Genomic DNA, 22,730 nt, shown 5'->3' on the forward strand with positions numbered 1-22,730 from the left:
ATCAACACAACAACAGGATTCACTACATGACAAGAACCAGTTTGTAACTTCATGGAAAATGTTGAGATGAAGAACACTAACGTCCTCAAACTTCCACTAATGTCCACAGCAGCAGTGGAATTAAAAGAATTCCCCTCCTCCTTATCCCTTCACTGCCCCCCACCCCCACCCTGTCTGTCTGTCTCTCTCTGTCTGAGTGCATGCTGGGAGTGGAAGACGGTGAAAGTTGTGGTGCGTCCAAGTGTTTCCTCTTTTTTCTTTCATCTTTGCTTGCTGGCAGGTTTGTTGTTGTGCAGGTTTAGCTGGAGTCATGCCCCCTCGGACTTTAAAGTGTGGAGGTGCAGAAGCTCACCCAGTTTGTCCCAGTCTAAACTGCCTCTGGAAGATTTCAGCTTAGTTTAGCCTACCCGCTCCGGCTGGGCCGGTTGTAGCGGAGCCCAATGAACAGAGTAGACTGGGACACAGATGTCACACTGAGAATGTTTTAGGTGCAGGAAAGTGAGATGCTGATATATTATGATTCTTCCAGAGATAATGGTAAGAACAGGAAATCTAATGTCTTGTGTGTCAGTTTTATTTAAAACCTTCTCCTTTAGTCAGATGAGAGTGAGTGTGTCTCTGGCCTCCTCTCAGACATGTGCTCATAAAAACAGTTGTTACTCTCTCACAGGCCTTTAACAGGTCCCACAGGACACTAAAGGGACAAGAAATGCTAACGTTTGTGTGTTCCCTAATTTTGAGCCCCTCTTAGATTCTGTCAGTCTTTTCAGGAGATCGTTTTCACAGTCCAAGAGCCTCACCGTCTCAAAGAGTTCTCAGGGTCTAAAAGCAGCTAGGAGATAATTAATAGGTTTATTAGCGTTTTCTATGTATTCCTAGTTTGTTCCTTGCTTATTGCTTTACGTATTTTCTTCTGTGTTATTGGGGACATAGGAATAGGCAGTTGATGGTTGAATATAGAAAGGAATGGTTGGTGAAGGGCGTCTCTCTTCAAGCTGTGTTCTCTTAAAAAGTTAGATATTATAACACTACAACAGATAATGAGGCTGACGGGAGTTTTATTCCTCAATCTGTTGAGACTGAAGAAGTCATTGAAGGTGGTCTGTTGCAGCTGCATATGAAAATGTAAGAATGGTGTTTCTCAAAGTGTATAATCAAGTTGTGGGAGTGAAAAGCTTTTTTAGATGTTTTAGATTAAGTAATTAAAAAGTGTGACAGTGAAAAATAATTATTCATTGGTTGGGATTTTAATTGAAGACAGGTACCAGGCAGAACCTCACGCTGCCTCATGGAGCCTCAGGAGTGTTTGTCCATAACAAACAGAGACAATACACTGGTACACATGTTAGAGATAACTTACTGCCTATGGCCAGACCTTATCATTATGATTATTAAACATAATTTTCAATCAATCAATCAATCAAATTTTATTTGTATAGCCCATATTCACAAATTACAATTCATCTCATAGGGCTTTAACAGGGTGTGACATCCTCTGTCCTTAACCCTCAGCAAGAGTAAGGAAAAACTACAAAAAACCCTTTTAACAGGGTAAAAATATGTAGAAACCTCAGAGAGAGCCACATGTGAGGGATCCCTCTCCCAGGACGGACAGAAGTGCAATAGATGCCACGTGCAGGAGAACATCATCAATAATCAAAGTCTCTAGCAGCATTGATGAAGCACAGTCCATGCTCAGCAACCATCTAGAACACGATCCACAATCCAAGCCAGACGCCACTTCAGTCCTCAGTCACCGTCCACCGCCGCCCACCAGGAGGACCCATCACAAGCCACCACTGCGGTCCTGGTCCACCGCCCGTGCCCAATGCCAACGCGACACAGGGTCCGCCACCAGCACCACGATCAGCCCACATGACTCAGAATCCGCCACACTGGATCCAACACCGCGACCCCCGGTGCGCGATCCACAAACCGTAATCCATGGTGCGGCCACAGAGGCCCTGGATCTGCGGGTGATAAAGCAAAGGGATTCCGGGGAATTTTAATTTTTTTTAAAGTTGTTCAATCAGCCCTGTGATCTTTTCTGATATCTCACTTGTTGAAGCTTCTGTTTAAAAATTCATAGAAGTGCTCACAGGCATTTTATTACGACTGTTTGGAGACAAAAACCCTAAAGAAGGTTTTATTCATTATTGTTAAAACTATCAAAGCTTGAAATCTGATTTGAATCATTAGTGGTGCATATTGGAAGTCCCAATTAGTCAACAGTATCTTCAGAATGTCACCGAAACCGTTTTGAGCTCCGTTAAAACTCTGGAGTGTGTTTAAAATGATCAGCATATGCAGATGACTTATGCTCGTAAATATTCAGCAGGATATCGACATGTCTCTCTCTGTCTGTCTCACTCTCTCTCTCTCTCTCTCTCTCTCTCTCTGACTCATCAGGAAGAGAAGAAGTGTTTTGCCTGCGACTCAGCGGCGCTCTATGACGAGCTGGCTGATCAGACACACAGCCATCGTGTCGAGAATGTCGTGACTACGTTTGCTCCGAACAGACTGAAGACGTGGTGGCAGTCTGAAAACGGTGAGTAACAGAAGTAAGAGGTGAAGAAATAGAGAATTTCTTCACCTCTTACTTGTGAAGATTAATCTGATAAGCAGAACAACCAAAACAAACCAAAGCTGTTTTCAAACATGAGCTCCAGGTCAGATCCAGAGCCTGTTGTATTTTGGGTCGGTTCCGATCATCAGAAACGTTTTGTGGTTCTGTCGCAGGTCAGGAGAACGTCACAATTCAGCTGGATCTGGAGGCAGAGTTCCACTTCACTCACCTCATCATGACCTTCAAGGTTAGTTCCTATACACAGCTGGGGATTCTGGGTAACTGTGCACTGAGATAGTTTCAATATGAAAGAGATTTTAAAGAATGTGTAATGAGTCAGTATATATATATAAAAACACCAAAGATGAAGATTACATTATCTTCTTAACCAAGGTTTAGTCTGAAGAGATGTGTCTTTAGTCTGGAGGAAGATGTGTAGACTTTGTGTCCTCATGTCCATGTGGAGCTGGTTTCACGTTTAGAAGTCAGGACAGGAAACTGTCCCTCACAGTGAGGGAGCAGCTGATAGGCCGATGCAGAGTGGACAGGCTGTAAGGTTGGACCAGGTCCTGGATGTGGACTGGGTCCCGTTCCGTTCACAGCACAGTACCAAGTACTATTGTTTTTAAAAGGATGCAGGCAGCCACTGTTAACCAGTGAAGGGAGCAGAGGAGTTTGAGTGAACTCAGGGTAAAAACCAGTGGAGCTGCTGGTTTCTGGATGAGCTGCAGAGGTCGGAGGGCAGCAACAGGTCGACCTGCCAGGAGGGGGGGCAGTAGTCTAGGTGTGAGATGAGAAGAGCCTGGACCAGGAGAAAATCTCCTGATGTTGTTCTGCATGAAACTGCAGGAACGTGATGTTGCAGTACTGTTGGCATGAGGGAGAGTCGACTGTCGAGAGTCAAGAACCCAGGTTCCTAGCATTCTTGGGGGGGGGGGGGGGGGGTAATAGTCAGGTCGTGGGTGGGAGGAGCCTTTCCATTGAAGTAAAAGTCGTTGGATGTCAGTCAGTCAGACAGAGATTCATGATGCCGAGTGTTTCAGATCAGGGAAAAAAATTTAGTTTGGTTTCATCTGCATAGCTGTGGTAGGAATATTTACCAAATTAAAAACACAACATCTGGACAACACCTGAAAATTTCTTTCAAAGTCACAAACACACTTGTCCTCTTTTTATCACAATGTCAACACCTCATTTTTACAGAATGAGCTGCAAGGCTATTCTAAGTAGCTGCAAACTGGCTGCAGCTCAGATGCATGTATTACATACAAAGTATGTGAATGTCATGAGTGATGCATAAACAATACATTTGATTACTTATTAAATTACATTTATGTGAATGATCAGTTTTGTTTTTTTGTTCGTAGACGTTTCGTCCTGCTGCCATGGTGATTGAGCGATCAGCGGACTTCGGGAAGACGTGGAACGTTTATCGTTATTTCGCGTACGACTGCGAAACATCTTTTTCCTCCATTTCCCGCGGTCCAATGCAGAAGGTTGATGATGTCATGTGTGACTCACGTTACTCCGACATTGAGCCATCCACTGAGGGAGAGGTATTAGTACTCTGTTATGCTTACCGCAGTACTTTAAGTATTAATGTCAATATTGATAATTATTTGCTGTGATTATTTTTTAGGTTATTTTCCGAGTTCTGGATCCGGTGTTCAGGATCAACGACCCTTACAGCGCTAAAATCCAGAGTATGTTTCCTCTCACCAGACAATAAGTCATCAATAACTGCCAGGTTTATTGATCAGATATCCATCTGTTATGAATCAGTTATTGATCTTATTGATGACTTGTTGACCAGATACTGATGATTATTTTCAGACATGTTAAAGATCACTAACCTGCGAGTGAAGCTCACCAAGCTGCACACACTTGGAGACAATCTACTGGACTCTCGTATGGAGATCAAAGAGAAGTATTACTACGCCATCTACGACATGGTCGTCCGAGGAAACTGCTTCTGCTATGGACACGCCTCTGAGTGTGCCCCCATCCACGATGATGGACAGACCCGGGAAGACATGGTGAGTCCTGGAGAGCTCATAGGGTGTTTGTCTCAAGGCAGGATCAACAGGCTGGAGGTTTTTAGTTGTTAAACCGCAGGATGGTAACAAGACGTTAACGAGACATTTAATGAGATGCTAACAACACCTGGATGAGAGACGAACCAGGTGTTAGTGATACATGATAATAATCTCCTGTTTTTCATTTCCTGTCTGCAGGTTCATGGTCACTGCAGGTGTAACCACAACACTAAAGGTCTGAACTGTGAACTGTGTCAGGATTTCTACCACGATCTTCCCTGGGGACCAGCAGAGGGCCGCAATACTAACGCCTGCAAGAGTAAGTCTTTACTGGTCTCTACTGGTCTAACAGCTTCTAAAAGTCCCTGCTGGTTTTTACCGGGACGTGGTTTCTGCTGGATTTACTGATATGTTCTAGTCTACTGGTTTCGTCTGGTCTCAGCTGGTCAGTACTGATTTGGCTCGCCCCTGAAACAGTCAAGAAATACAATGAAGATTTAAATGTAGATTTATTTGTCAACGCCTTCAGTCCAGAACAGCTGCTTGTAACTTTTTGGTTTTTCAGTGAACATGACATATCAGCATCATCTGACTCAATCTCTTTTTCTTCTTCTTCTTCTTCTTCTTCTTCTTCTTCTTCTTCTGCCGTGTATGTAGAGTGTAACTGTAACCAGCACTCTGACTCATGCCACTTCGACATGGCCGTGTTCGTGGCTTCGGGAAATGTCAGCGGGGGGGTCTGTGACGACTGTCAGCACAACACAGCTGGACACAACTGTGAGCAGTGTAAACCGTTCTACTACCAACATCCAGAGAGAGATGTGAGGGACCCCAACATCTGCCATCGTGAGTGAAACCTTGAATCCTTAACCCTTGACCTCTGACTCTCAGGCCCTGACCATCTGATATGTGATTAGTGTGATGGGTTGTGTTGTAAATCTATGACCCTTCATTATCCTTCATTATTATATAGAATTCAAACAGATTTTTAATGAACATTACGGAAATCGTCTTTTCACGAAAAACAAACAAACTGAGAGTGTGAACACAACCCTATTTGTCCTGTGTGTGTCTCTGTAGCCTGTAGCTGTGACCCTGTGGGTTCTTTGAATGGGGGATCATGTGACCAGATGACCGATGTGAGGACCGGTCTTATCGCCGGTCAGTGTCGCTGTAAAGTCAACGTGGAGGGAGAGCGCTGCGAGCGCTGCAAACAGGCGCATCACGGACTGAGTGACACACCGGACGGGTGTTCAGGTATGAAGTGTTGACAACACCTGGACACAGCCTCACAAAACACACACACACAGATTCAGAAAAACACACACACACAATGTTGTGTTATTATTAGTGTGTAGTATCAGTGGTATTGGTGCTTATGTTGACGGCTGGTTCTTCTTGCTGCAGCATGTACCTGCAGCCCTGTAGGAACAGTTCCAGGAGGAAATCCCTGTGACAGTGAAACAGGAAGTTGTTTCTGTAAACGTCTGGTGATTGGCAGAGACTGTGACCAGTGTGTGGTGAGTGTTCATGTCACACAGCGTCAGGGTCTAATAAAACATGATGTAAAAGTCAGTGAGTGCGATCAGATGAGAAGTTTGACTCAATATTACTTTGTTTTAATTTGTTGAAATATTCATATTAAATGAAATACAGGAAACGTTGAATAAATCAGTTTATCACAGAACCCTGAACTGAGGAGAGACGGTAAAATCTAAAATGTACATCTGCTAATCTCGTGTGTGTGTGTGTGTGTGTGTGTGTGTGTGTGTGTGTGTGTGTGTGTGTGTGTGTGTGTGTGTGTGTGTGTGTGTGTGTGTGTGTGTGTGTGTGTGTGTGTGTGTGTGTGTGTGTGTGTGTGTGTGTGTGTGTGTGTCAGTTGGAGCACTGGGGCCTCAGTAATGATATGGACGGCTGCAGACCATGTGACTGTGACCTCGGAGGAGCATTCAACAACCAGTGAGTTTGTGTTCAAATAACTACTTCTGGTGAGAGTGATTGTGAGCACCCATCACATCCACCTTTATTGACTGATAGAAGTGGATGTGAGGTGGTGGTGATGAAGTTTAAATCGACATGTTCTACTTCCTGTGTTGTTGAAGGTGCGATCAGGGCTCTGGTCAGTGCAGCTGCAGAGATCACATGTTTGGTCGTCGCTGCGATCAGGTGGAGTCTGGATTTTACTTCATCGCTCTGGATCACTACACCTTCGAGGCCGAAGACGCCAATCTTGGACCCGTGAGTCACTTTTTGATCTTTTGACCTTTTGATCAGCTGAAAGTGTTGGGTTGGTGACTTGGATGAAGCACTTTTTAACTTGCTCATGACCTTCCAGGATTACCAACCCTGTCTTTAATGTGAGAAATCTCCAGTTTAAAGTCCTGCTGCTTTTTTGTGGCGGATCTTTGTCCAGAAAAAGCTTTATTTCTGGACTGTTCAAAATAATTCCGTTGCTGCCATCTGCTATATTTCAACTATAAATTATCCAATTTAACGATGTATTCATCATAATTTTGCCATTGACACTGGTCTCTCTCTCTCTCTCTCTCTCTATATATATATATATATATGTGTGTGTATACTCTATTCCGTCGGTTCGACTACAACTCAAACAGATCTTATCTCTCTGATGCTGTAGGAGACTGATTTTCACATCTAGTACATTCCCTTTTATTATAGATTTTTTCTGAACTCTCAAAGGTCAACACATGGATTTGACAAGAAGTTCCTTGAACATAAATGTTTGTGTATCTATTTTATGAATATAAAGTATTTTCCTTTTCCTGATTTAAAAAGGTTCCCTGGTTTTCTATTTAATACAACACAGTGAAACACAACATGTGAGACGGTCAAAGTTCATTTCATGCTTTCATCTTTCCTCTGCAGGGGGTGATGGTGGTGCCGAGGCCCCACCCTCAGGACCGCAGTCCCACCTGGACGGGCGTTGGCCTGGTCAATGTCCCTGAGGGGGCCTTCCTGGAGTTTTCAGTGGAGAACATCCCTCACTCCATGGAGTATGACATCATCATCCGCTATGAACCGCAGGTAAGGTCTGCAAGGTGTAGCCCCACCTTGTGTTGTATCTATGTGTTATACATATATATATATATATATATGTATAACACATATATATCTATCATCCAAAATTGTATATATTTTGGATGATAGATTTGTTTGTTAATGGTTTAGTGTTTTATTGGTGGGTGTTTTTTAATTTTACTTAATTATATTTTATTATATTCGATTTGATTTCATGTTCCGTTTAAGAACTGTGTGGAGCAACCGTCTAAATCTGACTGTTTTACTGTTGACCAACGATCACTGTCATTATCACAAAAAACAACAACAACAACAAGGATCAAAGAATGAGGTTTGAAATCAGACTTGGTATCAGCAGCAGATTACTCAGATGGATGGTGACATTTTCCTAACTTATAGATACTATCATCTACACTTCACCACAATTGTATTGTGAAGGTCCTCATAGAGTTCTTTGGAGTTCCTGGTGTATAGTATATATAGAATCATTTGTTTTTGTGCTGCAGAGCGAATGAGACGGCGATCCTTGTCTTTTAATTGTGTTTGTACCAGACTGGCCACGGTGTTATTTTGGGAAGAATAGTGCATTATGGGTTATTGAGTGTAGATCGGTAGTTAAATGAAAGTGATTTGAATAAAGAGAAGTAAATAAATAAGAAAGTTAATAAAATGATGACGTCTGATGTGTTTGTTGGTTCTGCAGCTGCCTGACCAATGGGAGGAAGTTCTGATGACAGTGATGAGGCCTGGGCCAATCACAGCAGACAGCCGCTGTATTAATACTGTACCTGATGAGGACAACCAGATGATTTCACTTCATCCTGGCTCACGGTAAAATTCAAAACTAACGACCCAGGAAAAAGTAAGACAGAGCAGCTGTGAACATATCAATCAATCTATCAATCAAATTTTATTTGTATAGCCCATATTCACAAATCACAATTCGTCTCATAGGGCTTTAACAGGGTGAGACGTCCTCTGTCCTTCACCCTCAACAAGAGTCAGGACAAACTACTAAAAACCTTTTAACAGGTACAAATACATAGAAACCTCAGAGACACATGTGAGGACCCGTCTCCCAGGACGGACACAAGTCAACAGATGTCAAGTGAAGGAAACATCATCAGGATTAAAGTCTCTAGCAGCATTGATGAGGGTAGACATCCCGAAGGTGAACCCCAACATGACATGCCAAGCAGTCCCGCTGCAATCACAGTCCATGGTCAGCAACCAGCAGGACCACGATCCACCATCCAGACCAGACGCCACTCCAGTCACCGTCCACCGCCGCACACCACGAGCCGCCGCCGCGGTCCTGGTCCAATGCCCGTACCCGATGCCAACGTGACACAGGGTCCGCCACCAGCACTGCGATCAGCCCACATGACTCAGAATCCACCACACTAGATCCAACACCGCGACCCCCGGTGCGCGATCCACAAACCGCCACAGAGGCCCTGGATCTGCGGGTGATAAAGCAAAGGGATTCCGGGGAAGGGGGATAGGGATGGAGAAGAGGAAGGAGAAGCTGGAAGGAGAAGCTCCGTGTGTCATGTTAAATTCCTTTGCGTCTTAGCGTCATCAGGGGTTTTTACCTTGTAATCAATGATACAGGCCGAACTTGAGGCTACACTAAGGCTCAAGGTAAATCTGACTGGCTACTGGTTTGTATGGTAGAACGATCCACTCAGTAGACCTGACATCAGTACCTCTATGCCTTTTTAGAATAAACGCTTCCTATTTTAAAACATAGAACAAGTAACGTTCAGCCGCACTAATTAGCTCTAACTATAAGCTTTATCAAAAAGGAAGGTTTTGAGCCTACTCTTAAACGAACAGATGGTGTCTGCCTCCCGAACTGAAAGTGGTAGATGATTCCACAGCCGAGGGGCTTGATGGCTGAAAGCTCTGGCTCCTCCTCTACTTTTAGAGACTTTAGGGACGACAGCCTGAGTTCTGGGAGCGCAGTGCTCTAGTGGGTTGATAAGGTACTAACAGTGTTAAGGTAAAAAGGCGCTATATTATTAGGGGCCTTGAAGGTGAGGAGGAGAATCAGAATTCCAGTATTTTCATCTGATTGAATATCAAAAAGATCAACGCTGACTTGAAGCATGAGAGAGGATCTGAAATCGTTATCTTTCCTGAACCTGATCTTTTATGAACTTATACAAACTCTGTGTCCTCAGGTATGTGGTTCTCCCCAGACCAGTTTGTTTTGAATCTCATCTGAACTACACCGTGCGCCTCAGTCTGCCTCGGTACTCAGCCGTCAGTGACGTCCAGTCTCCGTACACACTCATCGACTCGGTGAGAAAACTCTACAAATTGAATGTGTCATTTTACGTAGACATACATATTGTATATATATTGTTACACAGACAAAATTCTTTCTTGATAATGTATTTAATATAATGATTAATGGATCAGACGTAACTCCCTGATTCTTCTTGATCTAGCTGGTGTCCTGACTAATTCAGTTATATCTGAATTCAGCTTTTCACAGCAAAATGAGAGACATCGAATTTCCTGATGGGACAAGAGTTGTTAGCATCAGTGTAAATTAACTCCATTACTGTGAGAGTTTACTCCCGAAAACAGAGCTCAGAATATAGTATAAAAAAGTATATATTCGTATAGGATCTTAGAATATGCAGTTTAGAGTACGTCTGTTAGTGATGTGTCCTCAGTAACTTTCATATGAACAATCACGGAGGTTGGAATTCAAACTTTGTGGTTTCTTCCCCCTCAGATCGTGTTGATGCCGCACTGTAAAAACCTGGAGATCTTCACAGCCTCCGAGGGAGGAGACTCCAGTGGAAACAGCGGCTGGGATATTTTCCAGCGTTATCGTTGTTTAGAAAATAGCCAGAGCGTTGTCAAGACACCAATGACAGATATCTGCAGAAACTTCATCTTCAGCATCTCCGCCATGTTGCACCAGGGAGCTAGAGGTATGCCAGTCCCTCTTCCTTAATAATCCCACACTGTCTAAATAAAGTTTAGTGGAGGTGGCTCAGAGAGCACCTCGAGGTGAACCAGGGAGAAGAGATTGGCACAGCTGAGACTAGTTAGGGTTAGGGTTAGGGTTAGGCCAATCCCCTCTCCCTGGATTCACAAGGCCGCCAGGGAGCTGCTAGAGCTGTGACAGCGACCCAGAGACACAAGACAGTCCCTCAGAACTGAACCGTGTGGGACACGTGTGCTGAGACACTTCACGAGACACTGGGCAAAGATAAGTTAAATGTTTAGAGTTAAGAATACAAGAGACTAAAAAGCGTCACTTGTGTCTTTGGCTGTTTGTGGGAGAGCCCCGTGGTCAACTGCCACAAGTTGGTTCAAAGCAGCAGATGTTTTTAAATTCCATTGCCTGATGCATTCTGGGATCTGTGTGTTGTACTCACTGTATTTCCAGTTGATTTACATCAAGTCAAATGTTACACGCTGTTCTCCAATGGTTGTATTGATTTGCTTGTATTGACTGAAATGTGGTAAAATCATTTCTACATTATTTTACAGGTTGTGTTTGTCTGTGATCACAGGTTTGATTAATCTGATCAAAATATCATAAGAGATAAATTCACACAGAACATGATCACAGATCAAAGAGAAATCATGACTCATTTTCTCTTATCAATTCCTTGAAACAACAGTGAAAAGTGATTTTGATGCCCTTCTTCTTCTTCTTGCTTTTGTTCTTCTTCTTGTTGTTCTTCTTCTTCTTCTTGTTCTTGTTCTTCTTCTTGTTCTTCACTCAGCAGCTTCATGTCTACGAGACTCGACTGGTTTCTTCCTCTTCACATTCCTCAGACGTTCTTAAAATGTCCCAGCTCATTAATTTGTCTGTGTCAAGGTTAATTCTTCCATTGTTGATGTTGCTTTTGAACATGCCCTGTGTTGGAATCGTTTTCCCAGAATGCCAGTGTGACCTTCAGGGCTCCCTCAGCACCGTGTGTGTCCCCAGTGGGGGTCAATGTCAGTGTCGCCCCCATGTGGTCGGAAGAAACTGTGACATTTGTGCTCCGGCCACATTCCAGTTCGGACCCAACGGCTGCAGAGGTAAGACTGACCCCATCCATACTGATATGTACATATGAAGAAATATATTAAATATACATATACTCCTCATAGAACGTACTGTAGATGTATATATACTACTTCATGTCGAAAGTATAGTAAATATAAATACATATGTTTCCTGTAATATTTGATCATGTTTCACAACAATTTAAACAAAGTTTAGAAGCATAATTTTAGTTTTTTTTTTTATGTCAAGTTCTATCCCGATTTGTTTCAATAAAAGCTCAGAGAATTTTCTGCATCATTTAATGCATTTTTCGTTCTATTATTTCTGCAGAATGTGCATGTGACCCTCAAGGTTCACAGAATCCATTTTGTGATCAGCTCAGCGGTCAGTGTGTCTGCGCTGCCGGTGCGTATGGTCGACAGTGTGATCGCTGCCTGCCGGGTCACTGGGGGTTTCCTACCTGTCGGACCTGCCCATGCAATGGCCACGCTGACGACTGCGACCCCAACACTGGATCCTGCATCAGCTGCAGGGACCACAGCACTGGACACAGCTGTGACAGGTACGGGTTAGAACCTCTACATATGTGATGGGAATTCATCCTGAGATTTGAAATAATGAAATTCTCAGACTGGAGTAGACTTTGAGTCTTTTTAATAGTAAGCTCTGCTGAGTTTACACAATGTAAAACATAATATGAAAAAAAAGACATGAAATCCTCCTGTGTCTATCTGCTGTGAAGCAAACTCCCTGTTTGTCCAGGTCGCAGCAGTGAGACACCTGTCGGTGGAATATTCCCTCACACACTGAATAAAAACAGAGAATGTTGACTTCTTTGTTGTCCTCTTCACTTCCTCTCATGTCTAAAGGTGTCTAGACGGCTTCTATGGTGACCCCATGCTGGGGTCAGGTGACCACTGTCGGCCCTGCATGTGTCCCGATGGCCCCAGCAGCCGGCGGCAGTTTGCAGGAAGCTGTTACCGAAGTGACGACTCCCAGCAGGCGATCTGTGTCTGCAGCACCGGATACAGAGGTAACATTATATCTCCAGAACCGGTTTGAAGTTTCTGATTAAACCAGAGAAGATGCTCTGAGATTCACTTTGATGATAACACAGCAGGAATGTGAGTTCAGAACATTTGAGACAAAACGTTCTCATGTTTCATCTTTAAACTTAAGCAGAGAAAATATTCAGCTGAGACAGGAAGTTATATTTATTTATTTAAATTCATTCCATTCACTCAGCGACTGTGTATAAAACTGGTCAAAAACAAAGTCCCTGTTATGAATAGGAAGAGGAAATACCATTCTAAAGCTATCAAAACACAAGTTCAAAACTGACCCTGACTCTGACTCTGACCCTGACTCTGACTCTGACCCTGACCCTGACTCTGACCCTGACCCTGACCCTGAACTGACCCTGACCCTGACCCTTTCTCATCCTCAGGTGCTCGCTGCGATGGGTGCTCACCTGGTTACTATGGAAACCCTGATGAGGTGGGGGGGCAGTGTCGACCGTGTCAGTGCAACAACAACATCGACATGTCGGAACCGGGGTCATGTGACGCTCAGACCGGCGAGTGTCTGCTCTGCCGGTTCCACAGCGAGGGCGTCGCCTGCCAGAGCTGCAAACTGGGTTACTATGGCAACGCGCTGCTGCAGGACTGCAGAAGTGAGTCCACTGGTTTTACTGGGAAACCATCAACATCCATCCTCTTTGATCTGAGGAACCAATCATTGAAATACATCTTTAGTCAAACCAAACCTGAAAATCATATTGAAATGTTAAATTTTGGGATTTAGGATTTACCATAATTTGAATAACCAGATTCAAATCCAGATCTTGATAAATCACATAACCCTAACCCTAATGAACTAGAATGAAATCTTTCACTGAACCTCTTAAATCTCTATGAAATCTTGATTGAAACTCTGATTTTTAAATCTGAGAAATTCTTGTTTGAAACTTGGATTTAAATATTGAGACATTTAAATTGAAACTCTGATTTCAATCTTGAATGAAGCTCGTGAACTGAATCTCAGTCCTGATGCTTTCTTTTCCAGAGTGTGTTTGTAACAAGCTCGGCAGCGACAGCTCCAGCTGTGCGTCCGGTGACTGTCACTGTGACGGCAGCAGCGGTCAGTGTCACTGTCTCTTGAACGTGATTGGTCAACACTGCGACCGCTGTGCCCCGGACACCTGGAACATGGCGAGCGGCCGCGGCTGTCAGCTCTGCGACTGTGAATCCGAACACTCGTACGGGACGTCCTGCAACGAGGTGAGGAAACACCCATTTTTATTTATACCATTATAATAACATTAAGAAGTTGGAATTATCCTTTGAACTATTTCAGACTCACAAAAACAATGAAAAGATTAAAGACCAAACAGATGCTTGTGATTCACTCCCGTGTGTGTTTGTGTTTGACTACACATCAGAAATCTCTCTCTCCAGATCAGCTTCTATAAACACGTGTTTAAGTCACATTGTCAAAACATTCATTCATTTTTCTTTATAAAAAATGCAGATATGTAAAACTTCATGTGATGTTTGACAGAATCTAATCGGGTTCAGATACAGAAACATTTCTATAACATTTCTATATTTCTATATCTATATCTATATCTACACTCTATAATGTCAGTGTGGCCTCATGTTGATGTGCAGCAGACGTGTTTCTCTAAATTACGTGTTTCACGTTTGTCCGGTTCTCAGATCAGTGGTCAGTGTTCCTGTCGCCCCGGCTTCGGAGGGAGAACCTGCAGCGAGTGTCGAGAGCTGTTCTGGGGAGATCCAGAGGTCAAATGTCACGGTACGTTCCCTGTGTCAACTCACTGAGAGGTCAAAGGTCGTCAGCAGGTGTAATACTAAGACACGTTTTTAGTTCGACCAAAGTCCAGAGTCTAGATCAGGTCAGAGTCCAGAGTCCAGAGCCAGATCAGAGTCCAGAGTCCAGGTCAGAGTCCAGATCAGGTCAGACCCCAGAGTCCAGATCAGATCAGTGACCAGATCAGAGTCCAGGACAGAGCATAGAGTCCAGATCAGATTAGAGTCCAGGTTAGGTCAGACCCCAGAGTCCAGATCAGATCAGTAACCGGATCAGAGTCCAAATCAGAGTCCAGGACAGAGCACAGAGTCCAGATCAGAGTCCAAGACTGAGTCCCGATCAGAGTCCAGGACAGAGCACAGAGTCCAGATCAGAGTCCAGGACAGAGCATAGAGTCCAGATCAGATTAGAGTCCAGGTCAGATCAGAGTCCATGTCAGAGTCGAGATCAGAGTCTAGATCAGAGTTCAGATCAGACCAGTCAAGATCAGATCAGAGTCTAGATCAGGATAGAGTCCAGGTTAGGTCAGACCCCAGAGTCCAGATCAGATCAGTAACCGGATCAGAGTCCAAATCAGAGTCCAGGACAGAGCACAGAGTCCAGATCAGAGTCCAGGACAGAGTCCCGATCAGAGTCCAGGACAGAGCACAGAGTCCAGATCAGAGTCCAGGACAGAGTCCCGATCAGAGTCCAGGACAGAGCACAGAGTCCAGATCAGAGTCAAGGACAGTCTTGTCTTTTTGTCTGGTTAGTTCTTCTTTTCTTTGGCTGAATGAAGTTTGAACTGTTTTTAATACAAACCAGATGTTACACACAGACGAACACACACCAGATGTGTTTTCTTAAACAGGAAGTTGCAGTGTTTGTCTCAGACTTTTCCTGTACAATGTTTTCACTGTGTGTGTGTGTGTCTGTGTTAAAGTTATTGATCTAGACTCTCGTTCCCAGGCTGTGACTGCGACCCTCGTGGCGTCTCTGAACATCAGTGTAACAAAGTCAGTGGTCACTGCGTCTGTGTGGAGGGCGTGGCCGGACCACGTTGTGACACGTGCGCACGTGGATTCTCAGGAATTTTCCCAGACTGCCTCCGCTGCCACCGTTGCTTTGCTGAATGGGACAATGTCATCGGTCAGGTGACCAATCAGACACACCGCCTTGTTAACAAGGTCAATGCCCTCAAAGCAAGTGGAGTGAGCGGACCGTACAGGAAGTCCATCGACAACATCGAGAGGAGCGCCGCGGACATCTGGGTCCTCCTGAACCAGAACCCAGCTTCACAACCGCTCACTGAGATCCAGCACCTGCTCCAACAGGCCAGGTGAGATTATAGTTCATCTGAGATGAGAGCAGTGCAGGTTTAAGTTAAGACTGACGTCTGACCTCTGTTTGACGCTCAGTGACCTGATGAAGGCCCTGAGCCAGATGTTGAGCCACACAGAACAGACTCTGGTCGAGGCAGAGGAACGGGACTCGGCTGCAGAATCTAAACTGGACTCTGTGACATCAGACGCTCAGAAACTGGAGCGCACGGTTCAGGAGCTGCTGGATCAAGTGGAGTTCATCAAAAACTCTGACATCACAGGTAAGAAGGCGGGGTCAAAGCACAGAAGAGTGAGGTGAAGGGGCGGGGCTTAAAAACAAACAAATAAACACGTGACACGATGGAGATAATCCCAGTGTCCCCCTGGTGGACGTAAAGGGACAGTTCACGTGTGTGAGTCCACAGAACACTTGAGTCTCACGGGTGAAACAAAGTAAATAGTGCAGTTATACATTTTATAGATTCATGTTGTATTTATTGCGTTTTATGTTTCTATGTTCATTGTATGCAACAATAACCTGAGCAAATTCCTTGTAGGTGTAAACCTACTTGGCAATAAAATACTTCTGATTCTGATTCTTATCACAGTTTCTTTAGTCTCTGAATTGAATCATCCTGCAGTTAAATAAAAATACATTCAGGAGATAAAACATTATCAGAAAGATAATCTCTTCACTTCAATGTGAAGAGATTATCTTTTTGCCACCACCTTTATATCTGACCACTGTTTTTTTTCTTTCACATTCATTCATTTTATTTGTGACTATAGTAAACAATTAATGATAAAGTAAAATCTCTGCTCAGCCTCTTCCTCTCTCACAAGCTCCTCCGTGTCGGTGTCGAAAGTTTCAGGTCCTGGGTCATTAAATATTCAGGAGTATTTCATTCCCTATTTATGGTTGATTGTGGGCGTGTCAAGGGCGGGGCATGTCTCACGTTTAATGTTTTCTTTGACGATCACTCATTTTTTTTTCCTGTCTGCTGCCAGGGGCGACGGCCAGCATCACAAAGTACTTCCTGGTTTCTGAGGCGGCTGAAGCTCGAGCCAACTCCTCCACCATCGATGCTGGAAGCCCTGTGGAGACCTCTGCCGCGCTACGGCAGCTCACAGAGGACAAACTGAACCAAACCAGGGAGGAGTTCCTGAGGAGGCACACGGAGCATGCTCAGAAACTGGATGACCTGGCTGGAGAGCTGCAGACTCTGGACCTATCAGAGATCAGCCATAAGGTGGGAGATGACAACCTGAAAGCTCAGAGCACCGGACCCCCAGAAAAAAAATCTTTAGATTCAAATGAAGAATTCAAAAGACATTAAAAATGTTAATCATTGACACAATCACTGACGCAGTCCATCTCCTGAAGAATTCTTCTATTTAGATAATAAAATTACTTTTGTTTGTTTGATTTAAACAAAATAAATGTTATATAAACATCTTATATTTGCTTAAGAAAAAAACCAGAGCAAAGGCTAAGATGCCCCAATGTTCGGAATCACATCATCCTGTGTTTGCTCAGAGACAAAGAGACACACACATCTAATTATGGTGTGGTAGGTTTAAGTTTGAGTTTATTTAATTTAAATTTTTTCTTTAATCTTAGTAACTATCATTTGGACTTGTCATCAATAAAAAAACAAATGTTAAATGTATATATTCATCTTTCATTCCATTTCAATATACATAGAAAATTTGAATTTTTCGGCCATTTTCAAATGGTGATTAATTCGGTTAATCACAGCCACCCTGTGGTTGATCTGATTAAAATTTTAACCGTTTGACAGCCCTACTCAATATACAATTAAACAACTAATGTGGTCTATTCTGTCTGGCTCTTATAGACATGTGGCAGTCCATTAGCGGATCAGGATTTGTGCACCAGCTGTGGCGGCGAAGGATGTGACGGCGTGGTTATGACGGCCAACGCTGCGTGGAGGAAGACTCAAGAGTCAGAACAGGAAATTACCAGTGCCTTCGGGGAAGTGGAAAAACTGTCTAAGATGGTGAGTGTGACGGGTTCTGGTCTGTTGCTCAGGTGACCTGTGGATCTTCTCACCTCTGGTTTATCGACAGGTGTCAGAAGTCAAACTGAAGGCAGATGAAGCGAAACTGAGCGCTCAGGACGTCCTGATGAAGACCAACAGAACCAAACACAAAGTGGACCAGAGTAACGAGGAGCTGAGAAGTCTCATCAGACAGATCAGAGACTTTTTAACACGTATGTCACACACTTCCTGTTAAACGCTTATGTCACACACTTCCTGTTTAACACTTATGTCACACACTTCCTGTTTAACACTTACGTCTCACACTTCCTGTTAAACGCTTATGTCACACACTTCCTGTTTAACACTTATGTCACACACTTCCTGTTTAACACTTACGTCTCACACTTCCTGTTTGACACTTACGTCACACACTTCCTGTTTAACACTTATGTCACACACTTCCTGTTTAACACTTATGTCACACACTTCCTGTTTAACGCTTACGTCACACACTTCCTGTTTAACACTTATGTCACACACTTCCTGTTTAACGCTTACGTCACACACTTCCTGTTAAACACTTATGTCACACACTTCCTGTTTAACGCTTACGTCACACACTTCCTGTTTAACACTTATGTCACACACTTTCTGTTTAAAGCTTATGTCACACACTTCCTGTTTAACGCTTATGTCACACACTTCCTGTTTAACGCTTATGTCACACACTTCCTGTTTAACGCTTATGTCACACACTTCCTGTTTAACGCTTACGTCACACACTTCCTGTTTAACGCTTACGTCACACACTTCCTGTTAAACACTTATGTCACACACTTCCTGTTTAACGCTTATGTCACACACTTTCTGTTTAACGCTTATGTCACACACTTCCTGTTAAACACTTATGTCACACACTTCCTGTTAAACACTTATGTCACACACTTCCTGTTTAACGCTTATGTCACACACTTCCTGTTTAACGCTTATGTCACACACTTCCTGTTTAACGCTTATGTCACACACTTCCTGTTTAATGCTTATGTCACACACTTCCCGCCTGGTCCAACAAATAAAACAAAAACTTAAAGTTTGTACATATAATTACTTTTTTGATTGCAGCTCTGTTATCAATAACAGTTAGGGATATTACGTTGTGAGTTTTGTTAACATTGAAATATTAATATTGCTATATGTTAGATGTTATATTAGTAAACAAAGCGATTCGGGCAAAGACAGACTTTATTTGATCTTCTCTCACAGCTCGGCCTCGATGTGAAGGTCCTGGTTTCTTGAGCTCCTCTGGTTTTTGATCAGGATGTTAGTCAGAGCTGAGGAAGTCAAACTTCTCCTCATCTCAGAAACACACAGTTGCTTAAAGCTGCAGTTGGATCTAAAAACCATTATGCAGATAAAAGCTCATCAGAGAGAAGTGCTGTATCTTTAGAGTCACATTTCTATCTCCTCCATCAGGAAGTTGTTTCTGATTGACGGATGTAAAGAAATATGTTTTGGTCAGATGATCAGAGAGGTGAGAAGCAAACCAGCTGTTTGTGTGGTTTCAGAGGATGCCGCAGACCTAGAGAGCATCGAGCTGGTGGCTAACGAGGTTCTAGCGATGCAGATGCCGACTACGCCAGCACAGCTGCAAAACCTCACAGAAGAGATCCGACAGAAGGTGGGAGAGCTGGGACATGTGGAGACCATACTGCAGCAGAGTACTGACAACATCCAGAGAGCTGAGAACCTGCTGGACCAGGCCCGTCGCGCCAGGTAAGTCCTGCATGTACATCCAGAGCTGTGTTTGAAACCCAGATGGACAAATGAGATCCCATCTGTCTGTTTCAGCATTGTCCTCGGTCTGTGACTCCATTTGTTGTGAAGGAAGATTCTCACCTCTCCAACACTTGACTTCTTCTGTTGCTCAGCGAGGAGGCAGCTGAGGTGAAGGACTCTGCAGAGAAGATGAAGAAAGCTCTGGAAGAAGCTCGGAGAGCTCAGAGCGCAGCCAGCAGCGCCATCCAGCAGGCGGCCGCCGACATCCAGAACACCAACACCCTGCTGGCCACGGTCCGTTACTACAACTCTCTGTTAACCAGCTCAGCACCGGAACTGAGCTGCATGCTTTTAATGTTTTCAAAACACTTTTATATTTTAATCGTCAAAAGAAATGTTACCAAAGAGGTTGCAGCTTGGTGTGTTGTTATTTAAAATAATAATCATGTGCTGAACGAGCAGAGTGTGAACTTGTTATTCATGTGTCTGTGCACCTTTGTGTTAACATGGAGATAATGAGCCTTAGAACAACAGTGAATCTCTGGAGCGCTGACATCAGATCAGCAGCTTGTTGCTAAGTCTCTTTCCACTGAATCCTCTGACCACATCTCATGCTAATGCTAACAGAAAGGCTCAGATCAACACAAAGACATGTGCTAACTATGTGGGACTGCATCATTCTGTCTGTTCATCACTAACATCATGGAAATGTTCAATGTTTGATCTCACATCAGAAACATGAAGTCAATTTGTGTCTGTGTTGGTTTCAGGTGCAGTCAGAGACAACAGAAGCAGAACTGAAGCTGAACAACGCCACCAACAGGCTGCAGAGGCTGGAGCAGGGCGTCACATTACTAATACACAAAGCTGTGAACGTCACTATGAGCTCTGAACAGACCAATCAGGATGCAGAAAGCATCACAAAGATAGCAGAGGAGGTGAAGAAGGTATGTCCACTGGTTAGATGGTTTAGAGAAGGACACTCTCACATCTCCAGATTATTTTCAATTTCCTTTGTTGTCTTTGTTTCTATTGAAAAATTCTCTTGGAGCCTGAAGTTAATCAATGTCCCTGAACCTGTGTGTGTTTAGGACCTGGAGTCCGACCTGAAGGATAAGTACGCCACAGTGGGGCAGCTGATCGATAACAAGGCAGGGGGTGTGGCTAATGCCAAGAAGAGGGCGGTGTCACTGCAACAGGAAGCCAAACAGTTGTTGTTGCAGGCCAGCGACAAGCTGCAGCTGCTGAAAGGTGACATCACTCTGACATCACACCACACTAACATGTGACCAGAAATGATCTTAATCTCTGCAGAAACAAAGTGCGTTCGCAAAATCTCCCCCGGATTCATGACACATGCGCAGCAGCCGACTGGCCGTCATGCGTGTTTTGATAAATCAGAATCATTCTAAATCGACAGGCGTGTCCCCTCACTGTAATTAGCACCGTGCCACGCCTCTATTTCCCCTTATAAGGACGTGTGTGTGTGTGTGTGTGTGTGTGTGTGTGTGTGTGTGTGTGTGTGTGTGTGTGTGTGTGTGTGTGTGTGTGTGTGTGTGTGTGTGTGTGTGTGTGTGTGTGTGATTTAGGGAACACAGGTTTATGTACTGTACTTAAGTGGAGACACTTCAGGTGAATACAGTCAATTAGTTCAATAAACAATTTAACAAAAGACCAAACTGGTAAATTTCAATATGAACATTCTTATATACTATTGTAAACTGTTATAGTTGAAGATTTTAATTATGACAATAAATCATGAGGATGAAAGGGCTTATTTCATGTTTATTTAAGACTTTAAATAGAGTTTTAATATATTATTCATTTAGTTAAAAGGGTCTGTTTACATTTCCCATGACAGCCAGTCATCATCATTTATGCGCACTATGGTCTGAGGAAAATCTAAATGTGTTTGTATCTGCCAACAAATTTAGGGAAGAACATTAATTAATGAATTCCAGATTTCTGAAAGGTTCTTACGCACAGTTTAAGCACAGATTTTTACGAATGCACTGTTAGTGAATGAGGCCCAGCGTCATGATTAAACTATTTGTATTATCTTAACCCCACAGACTGCTGAGTGATTCAATTAGACCAATTTGGCATGCAAGTTATGATTTGTAGCTTATCTTGGAGATTACCAGGAAATACAGAGTTGTGAAGGAAATGTGATAACCCGTAGCTGGAACTCCACTCAGCCTGAGGAATCTGTGTGGCAAACCAGGGGAGCGATCTATTTTATGGCAACAATTCAATTAAAAAAACTGGATTTGATCTCGAATTGCAATTCTCAGAAATCAATAGGAAAAAAATGTTAGAGTCAGATTCAGAACCGATCTTCTACCTCCGTCAAATGTTGGGTTCTAGATGTTGTGCCCGACCTTAATACGGCAGGTTGAGTTTCAGTGATTGCTTCACTCTGCAGGGATAACCTAACCCTAACCCTATCTCTGACCCTAACCCTAACTCTGACCCTAACCCTAACTCTGACCCTAACCCTAACTCCTACAGAGATGCAGTGTTTGAAGTCGCTTTGAACTGTTTCAGATCTGGAGAAGTCATACAACGAAAACCAACAGACTCTGGAGGTGAAGGCTGAGCTGCTGGTGGAAATGGAGGCTGCTGTTAAAGAGCTGCTTCAAGAGATCAGCCACAAGGTCACCGTCTACAGTACCTGTCTGTTCTAGGGTCAAAGGTCAAGTTGAGAGTCCATCTGAGCTGAATTAAAGCAATATGATAACTATTTTAAACCTGCTTGAGATGTGGATCACACAGACCAAACATTTCAGAGATAAGAAATAACAAACATTTAGCCGTTTTCTATTGAATTCATTAGAATAAATAAATTAGGAAGATAAATTTAATTGAATTTGAATTTCAGGTCATTTACAAAATCAAAAATTCATCAAACTGAATAAATGTTATCTGTTCAATTTCCTTGTGGATGTAATAAAGTTGATTTAACCAAAAGCCCAGTTTCAGTTTACTCATTTTGTATACAATTTTTGAAATTGGTAATGATTCAATGTTTTGGAATTTTCTTTATTCCAAAACAATAAAGAAAATGGGGGGGGGGGGGGGGCTTAAGGGGCTTATAATGGCCATTGATTCTCTTGCCATAGCTGGTATAACCACAGGTCAAGTTGATCACCA

At 43.4% G+C, this 22,730-nt stretch overlaps 1 protein-coding gene and 1 long non-coding RNA gene across 2 annotated transcripts in view; one reads left to right on the forward strand and one right to left on the reverse strand.

Moving 5' to 3' along the window:
* Positions 1-22,621, forward strand: part of lamb1a (laminin, beta 1a) — a 27,110-nt gene extending 4,489 nt beyond the window's left edge. Inside the window, exons 3-33 of the mRNA XM_062390682.1 lie at positions 2,410-2,548; positions 2,740-2,813; positions 3,934-4,122; positions 4,206-4,269; positions 4,400-4,602; positions 4,801-4,921; positions 5,260-5,448; positions 5,683-5,859; positions 6,010-6,122; positions 6,482-6,561; positions 6,705-6,840; positions 7,489-7,647; positions 8,345-8,472; positions 9,828-9,948; positions 10,391-10,592; positions 11,554-11,697; positions 11,996-12,227; positions 12,535-12,698; positions 13,113-13,337; positions 13,730-13,944; positions 14,383-14,479; positions 15,443-15,812; positions 15,892-16,076; positions 16,804-17,045; positions 17,655-17,816; positions 17,887-18,031; positions 19,367-19,574; positions 19,730-19,871; positions 20,348-20,524; positions 20,669-20,828; positions 22,125-22,621. Of these exons, the coding sequence (XP_062246666.1) occupies positions 2,410-2,548; positions 2,740-2,813; positions 3,934-4,122; positions 4,206-4,269; positions 4,400-4,602; positions 4,801-4,921; positions 5,260-5,448; positions 5,683-5,859; positions 6,010-6,122; positions 6,482-6,561; positions 6,705-6,840; positions 7,489-7,647; positions 8,345-8,472; positions 9,828-9,948; positions 10,391-10,592; positions 11,554-11,697; positions 11,996-12,227; positions 12,535-12,698; positions 13,113-13,337; positions 13,730-13,944; positions 14,383-14,479; positions 15,443-15,812; positions 15,892-16,076; positions 16,804-17,045; positions 17,655-17,816; positions 17,887-18,031; positions 19,367-19,574; positions 19,730-19,871; positions 20,348-20,524; positions 20,669-20,828; positions 22,125-22,264 (5,103 nt within the window). The 3' untranslated portion in view covers positions 22,265-22,621. The remainder of the gene's footprint in view (positions 1-2,409; positions 2,549-2,739; positions 2,814-3,933; positions 4,123-4,205; positions 4,270-4,399; positions 4,603-4,800; positions 4,922-5,259; positions 5,449-5,682; positions 5,860-6,009; positions 6,123-6,481; positions 6,562-6,704; positions 6,841-7,488; positions 7,648-8,344; positions 8,473-9,827; positions 9,949-10,390; positions 10,593-11,553; positions 11,698-11,995; positions 12,228-12,534; positions 12,699-13,112; positions 13,338-13,729; positions 13,945-14,382; positions 14,480-15,442; positions 15,813-15,891; positions 16,077-16,803; positions 17,046-17,654; positions 17,817-17,886; positions 18,032-19,366; positions 19,575-19,729; positions 19,872-20,347; positions 20,525-20,668; positions 20,829-22,124) is intronic.
* On the reverse strand, positions 12,303-13,227 carry LOC133955708 (uncharacterized). Its single transcript, XR_009920900.1, has 2 exons — positions 13,137-13,227; positions 12,303-12,732 (listed from the first exon to the last, which is right to left on the reverse strand). It is a non-coding gene; the product is annotated as an uncharacterized LOC133955708 (long non-coding RNA).
* Positions 22,622-22,730: the final 109 nt, after the last annotated feature.

Source organism: Platichthys flesus, chromosome 6 (genome assembly GCF_949316205.1).
Source record: "Platichthys flesus chromosome 6, fPlaFle2.1, whole genome shotgun sequence".
Taxonomy (NCBI): Eukaryota; Metazoa; Chordata; class Actinopteri; order Pleuronectiformes; family Pleuronectidae; genus Platichthys; species Platichthys flesus.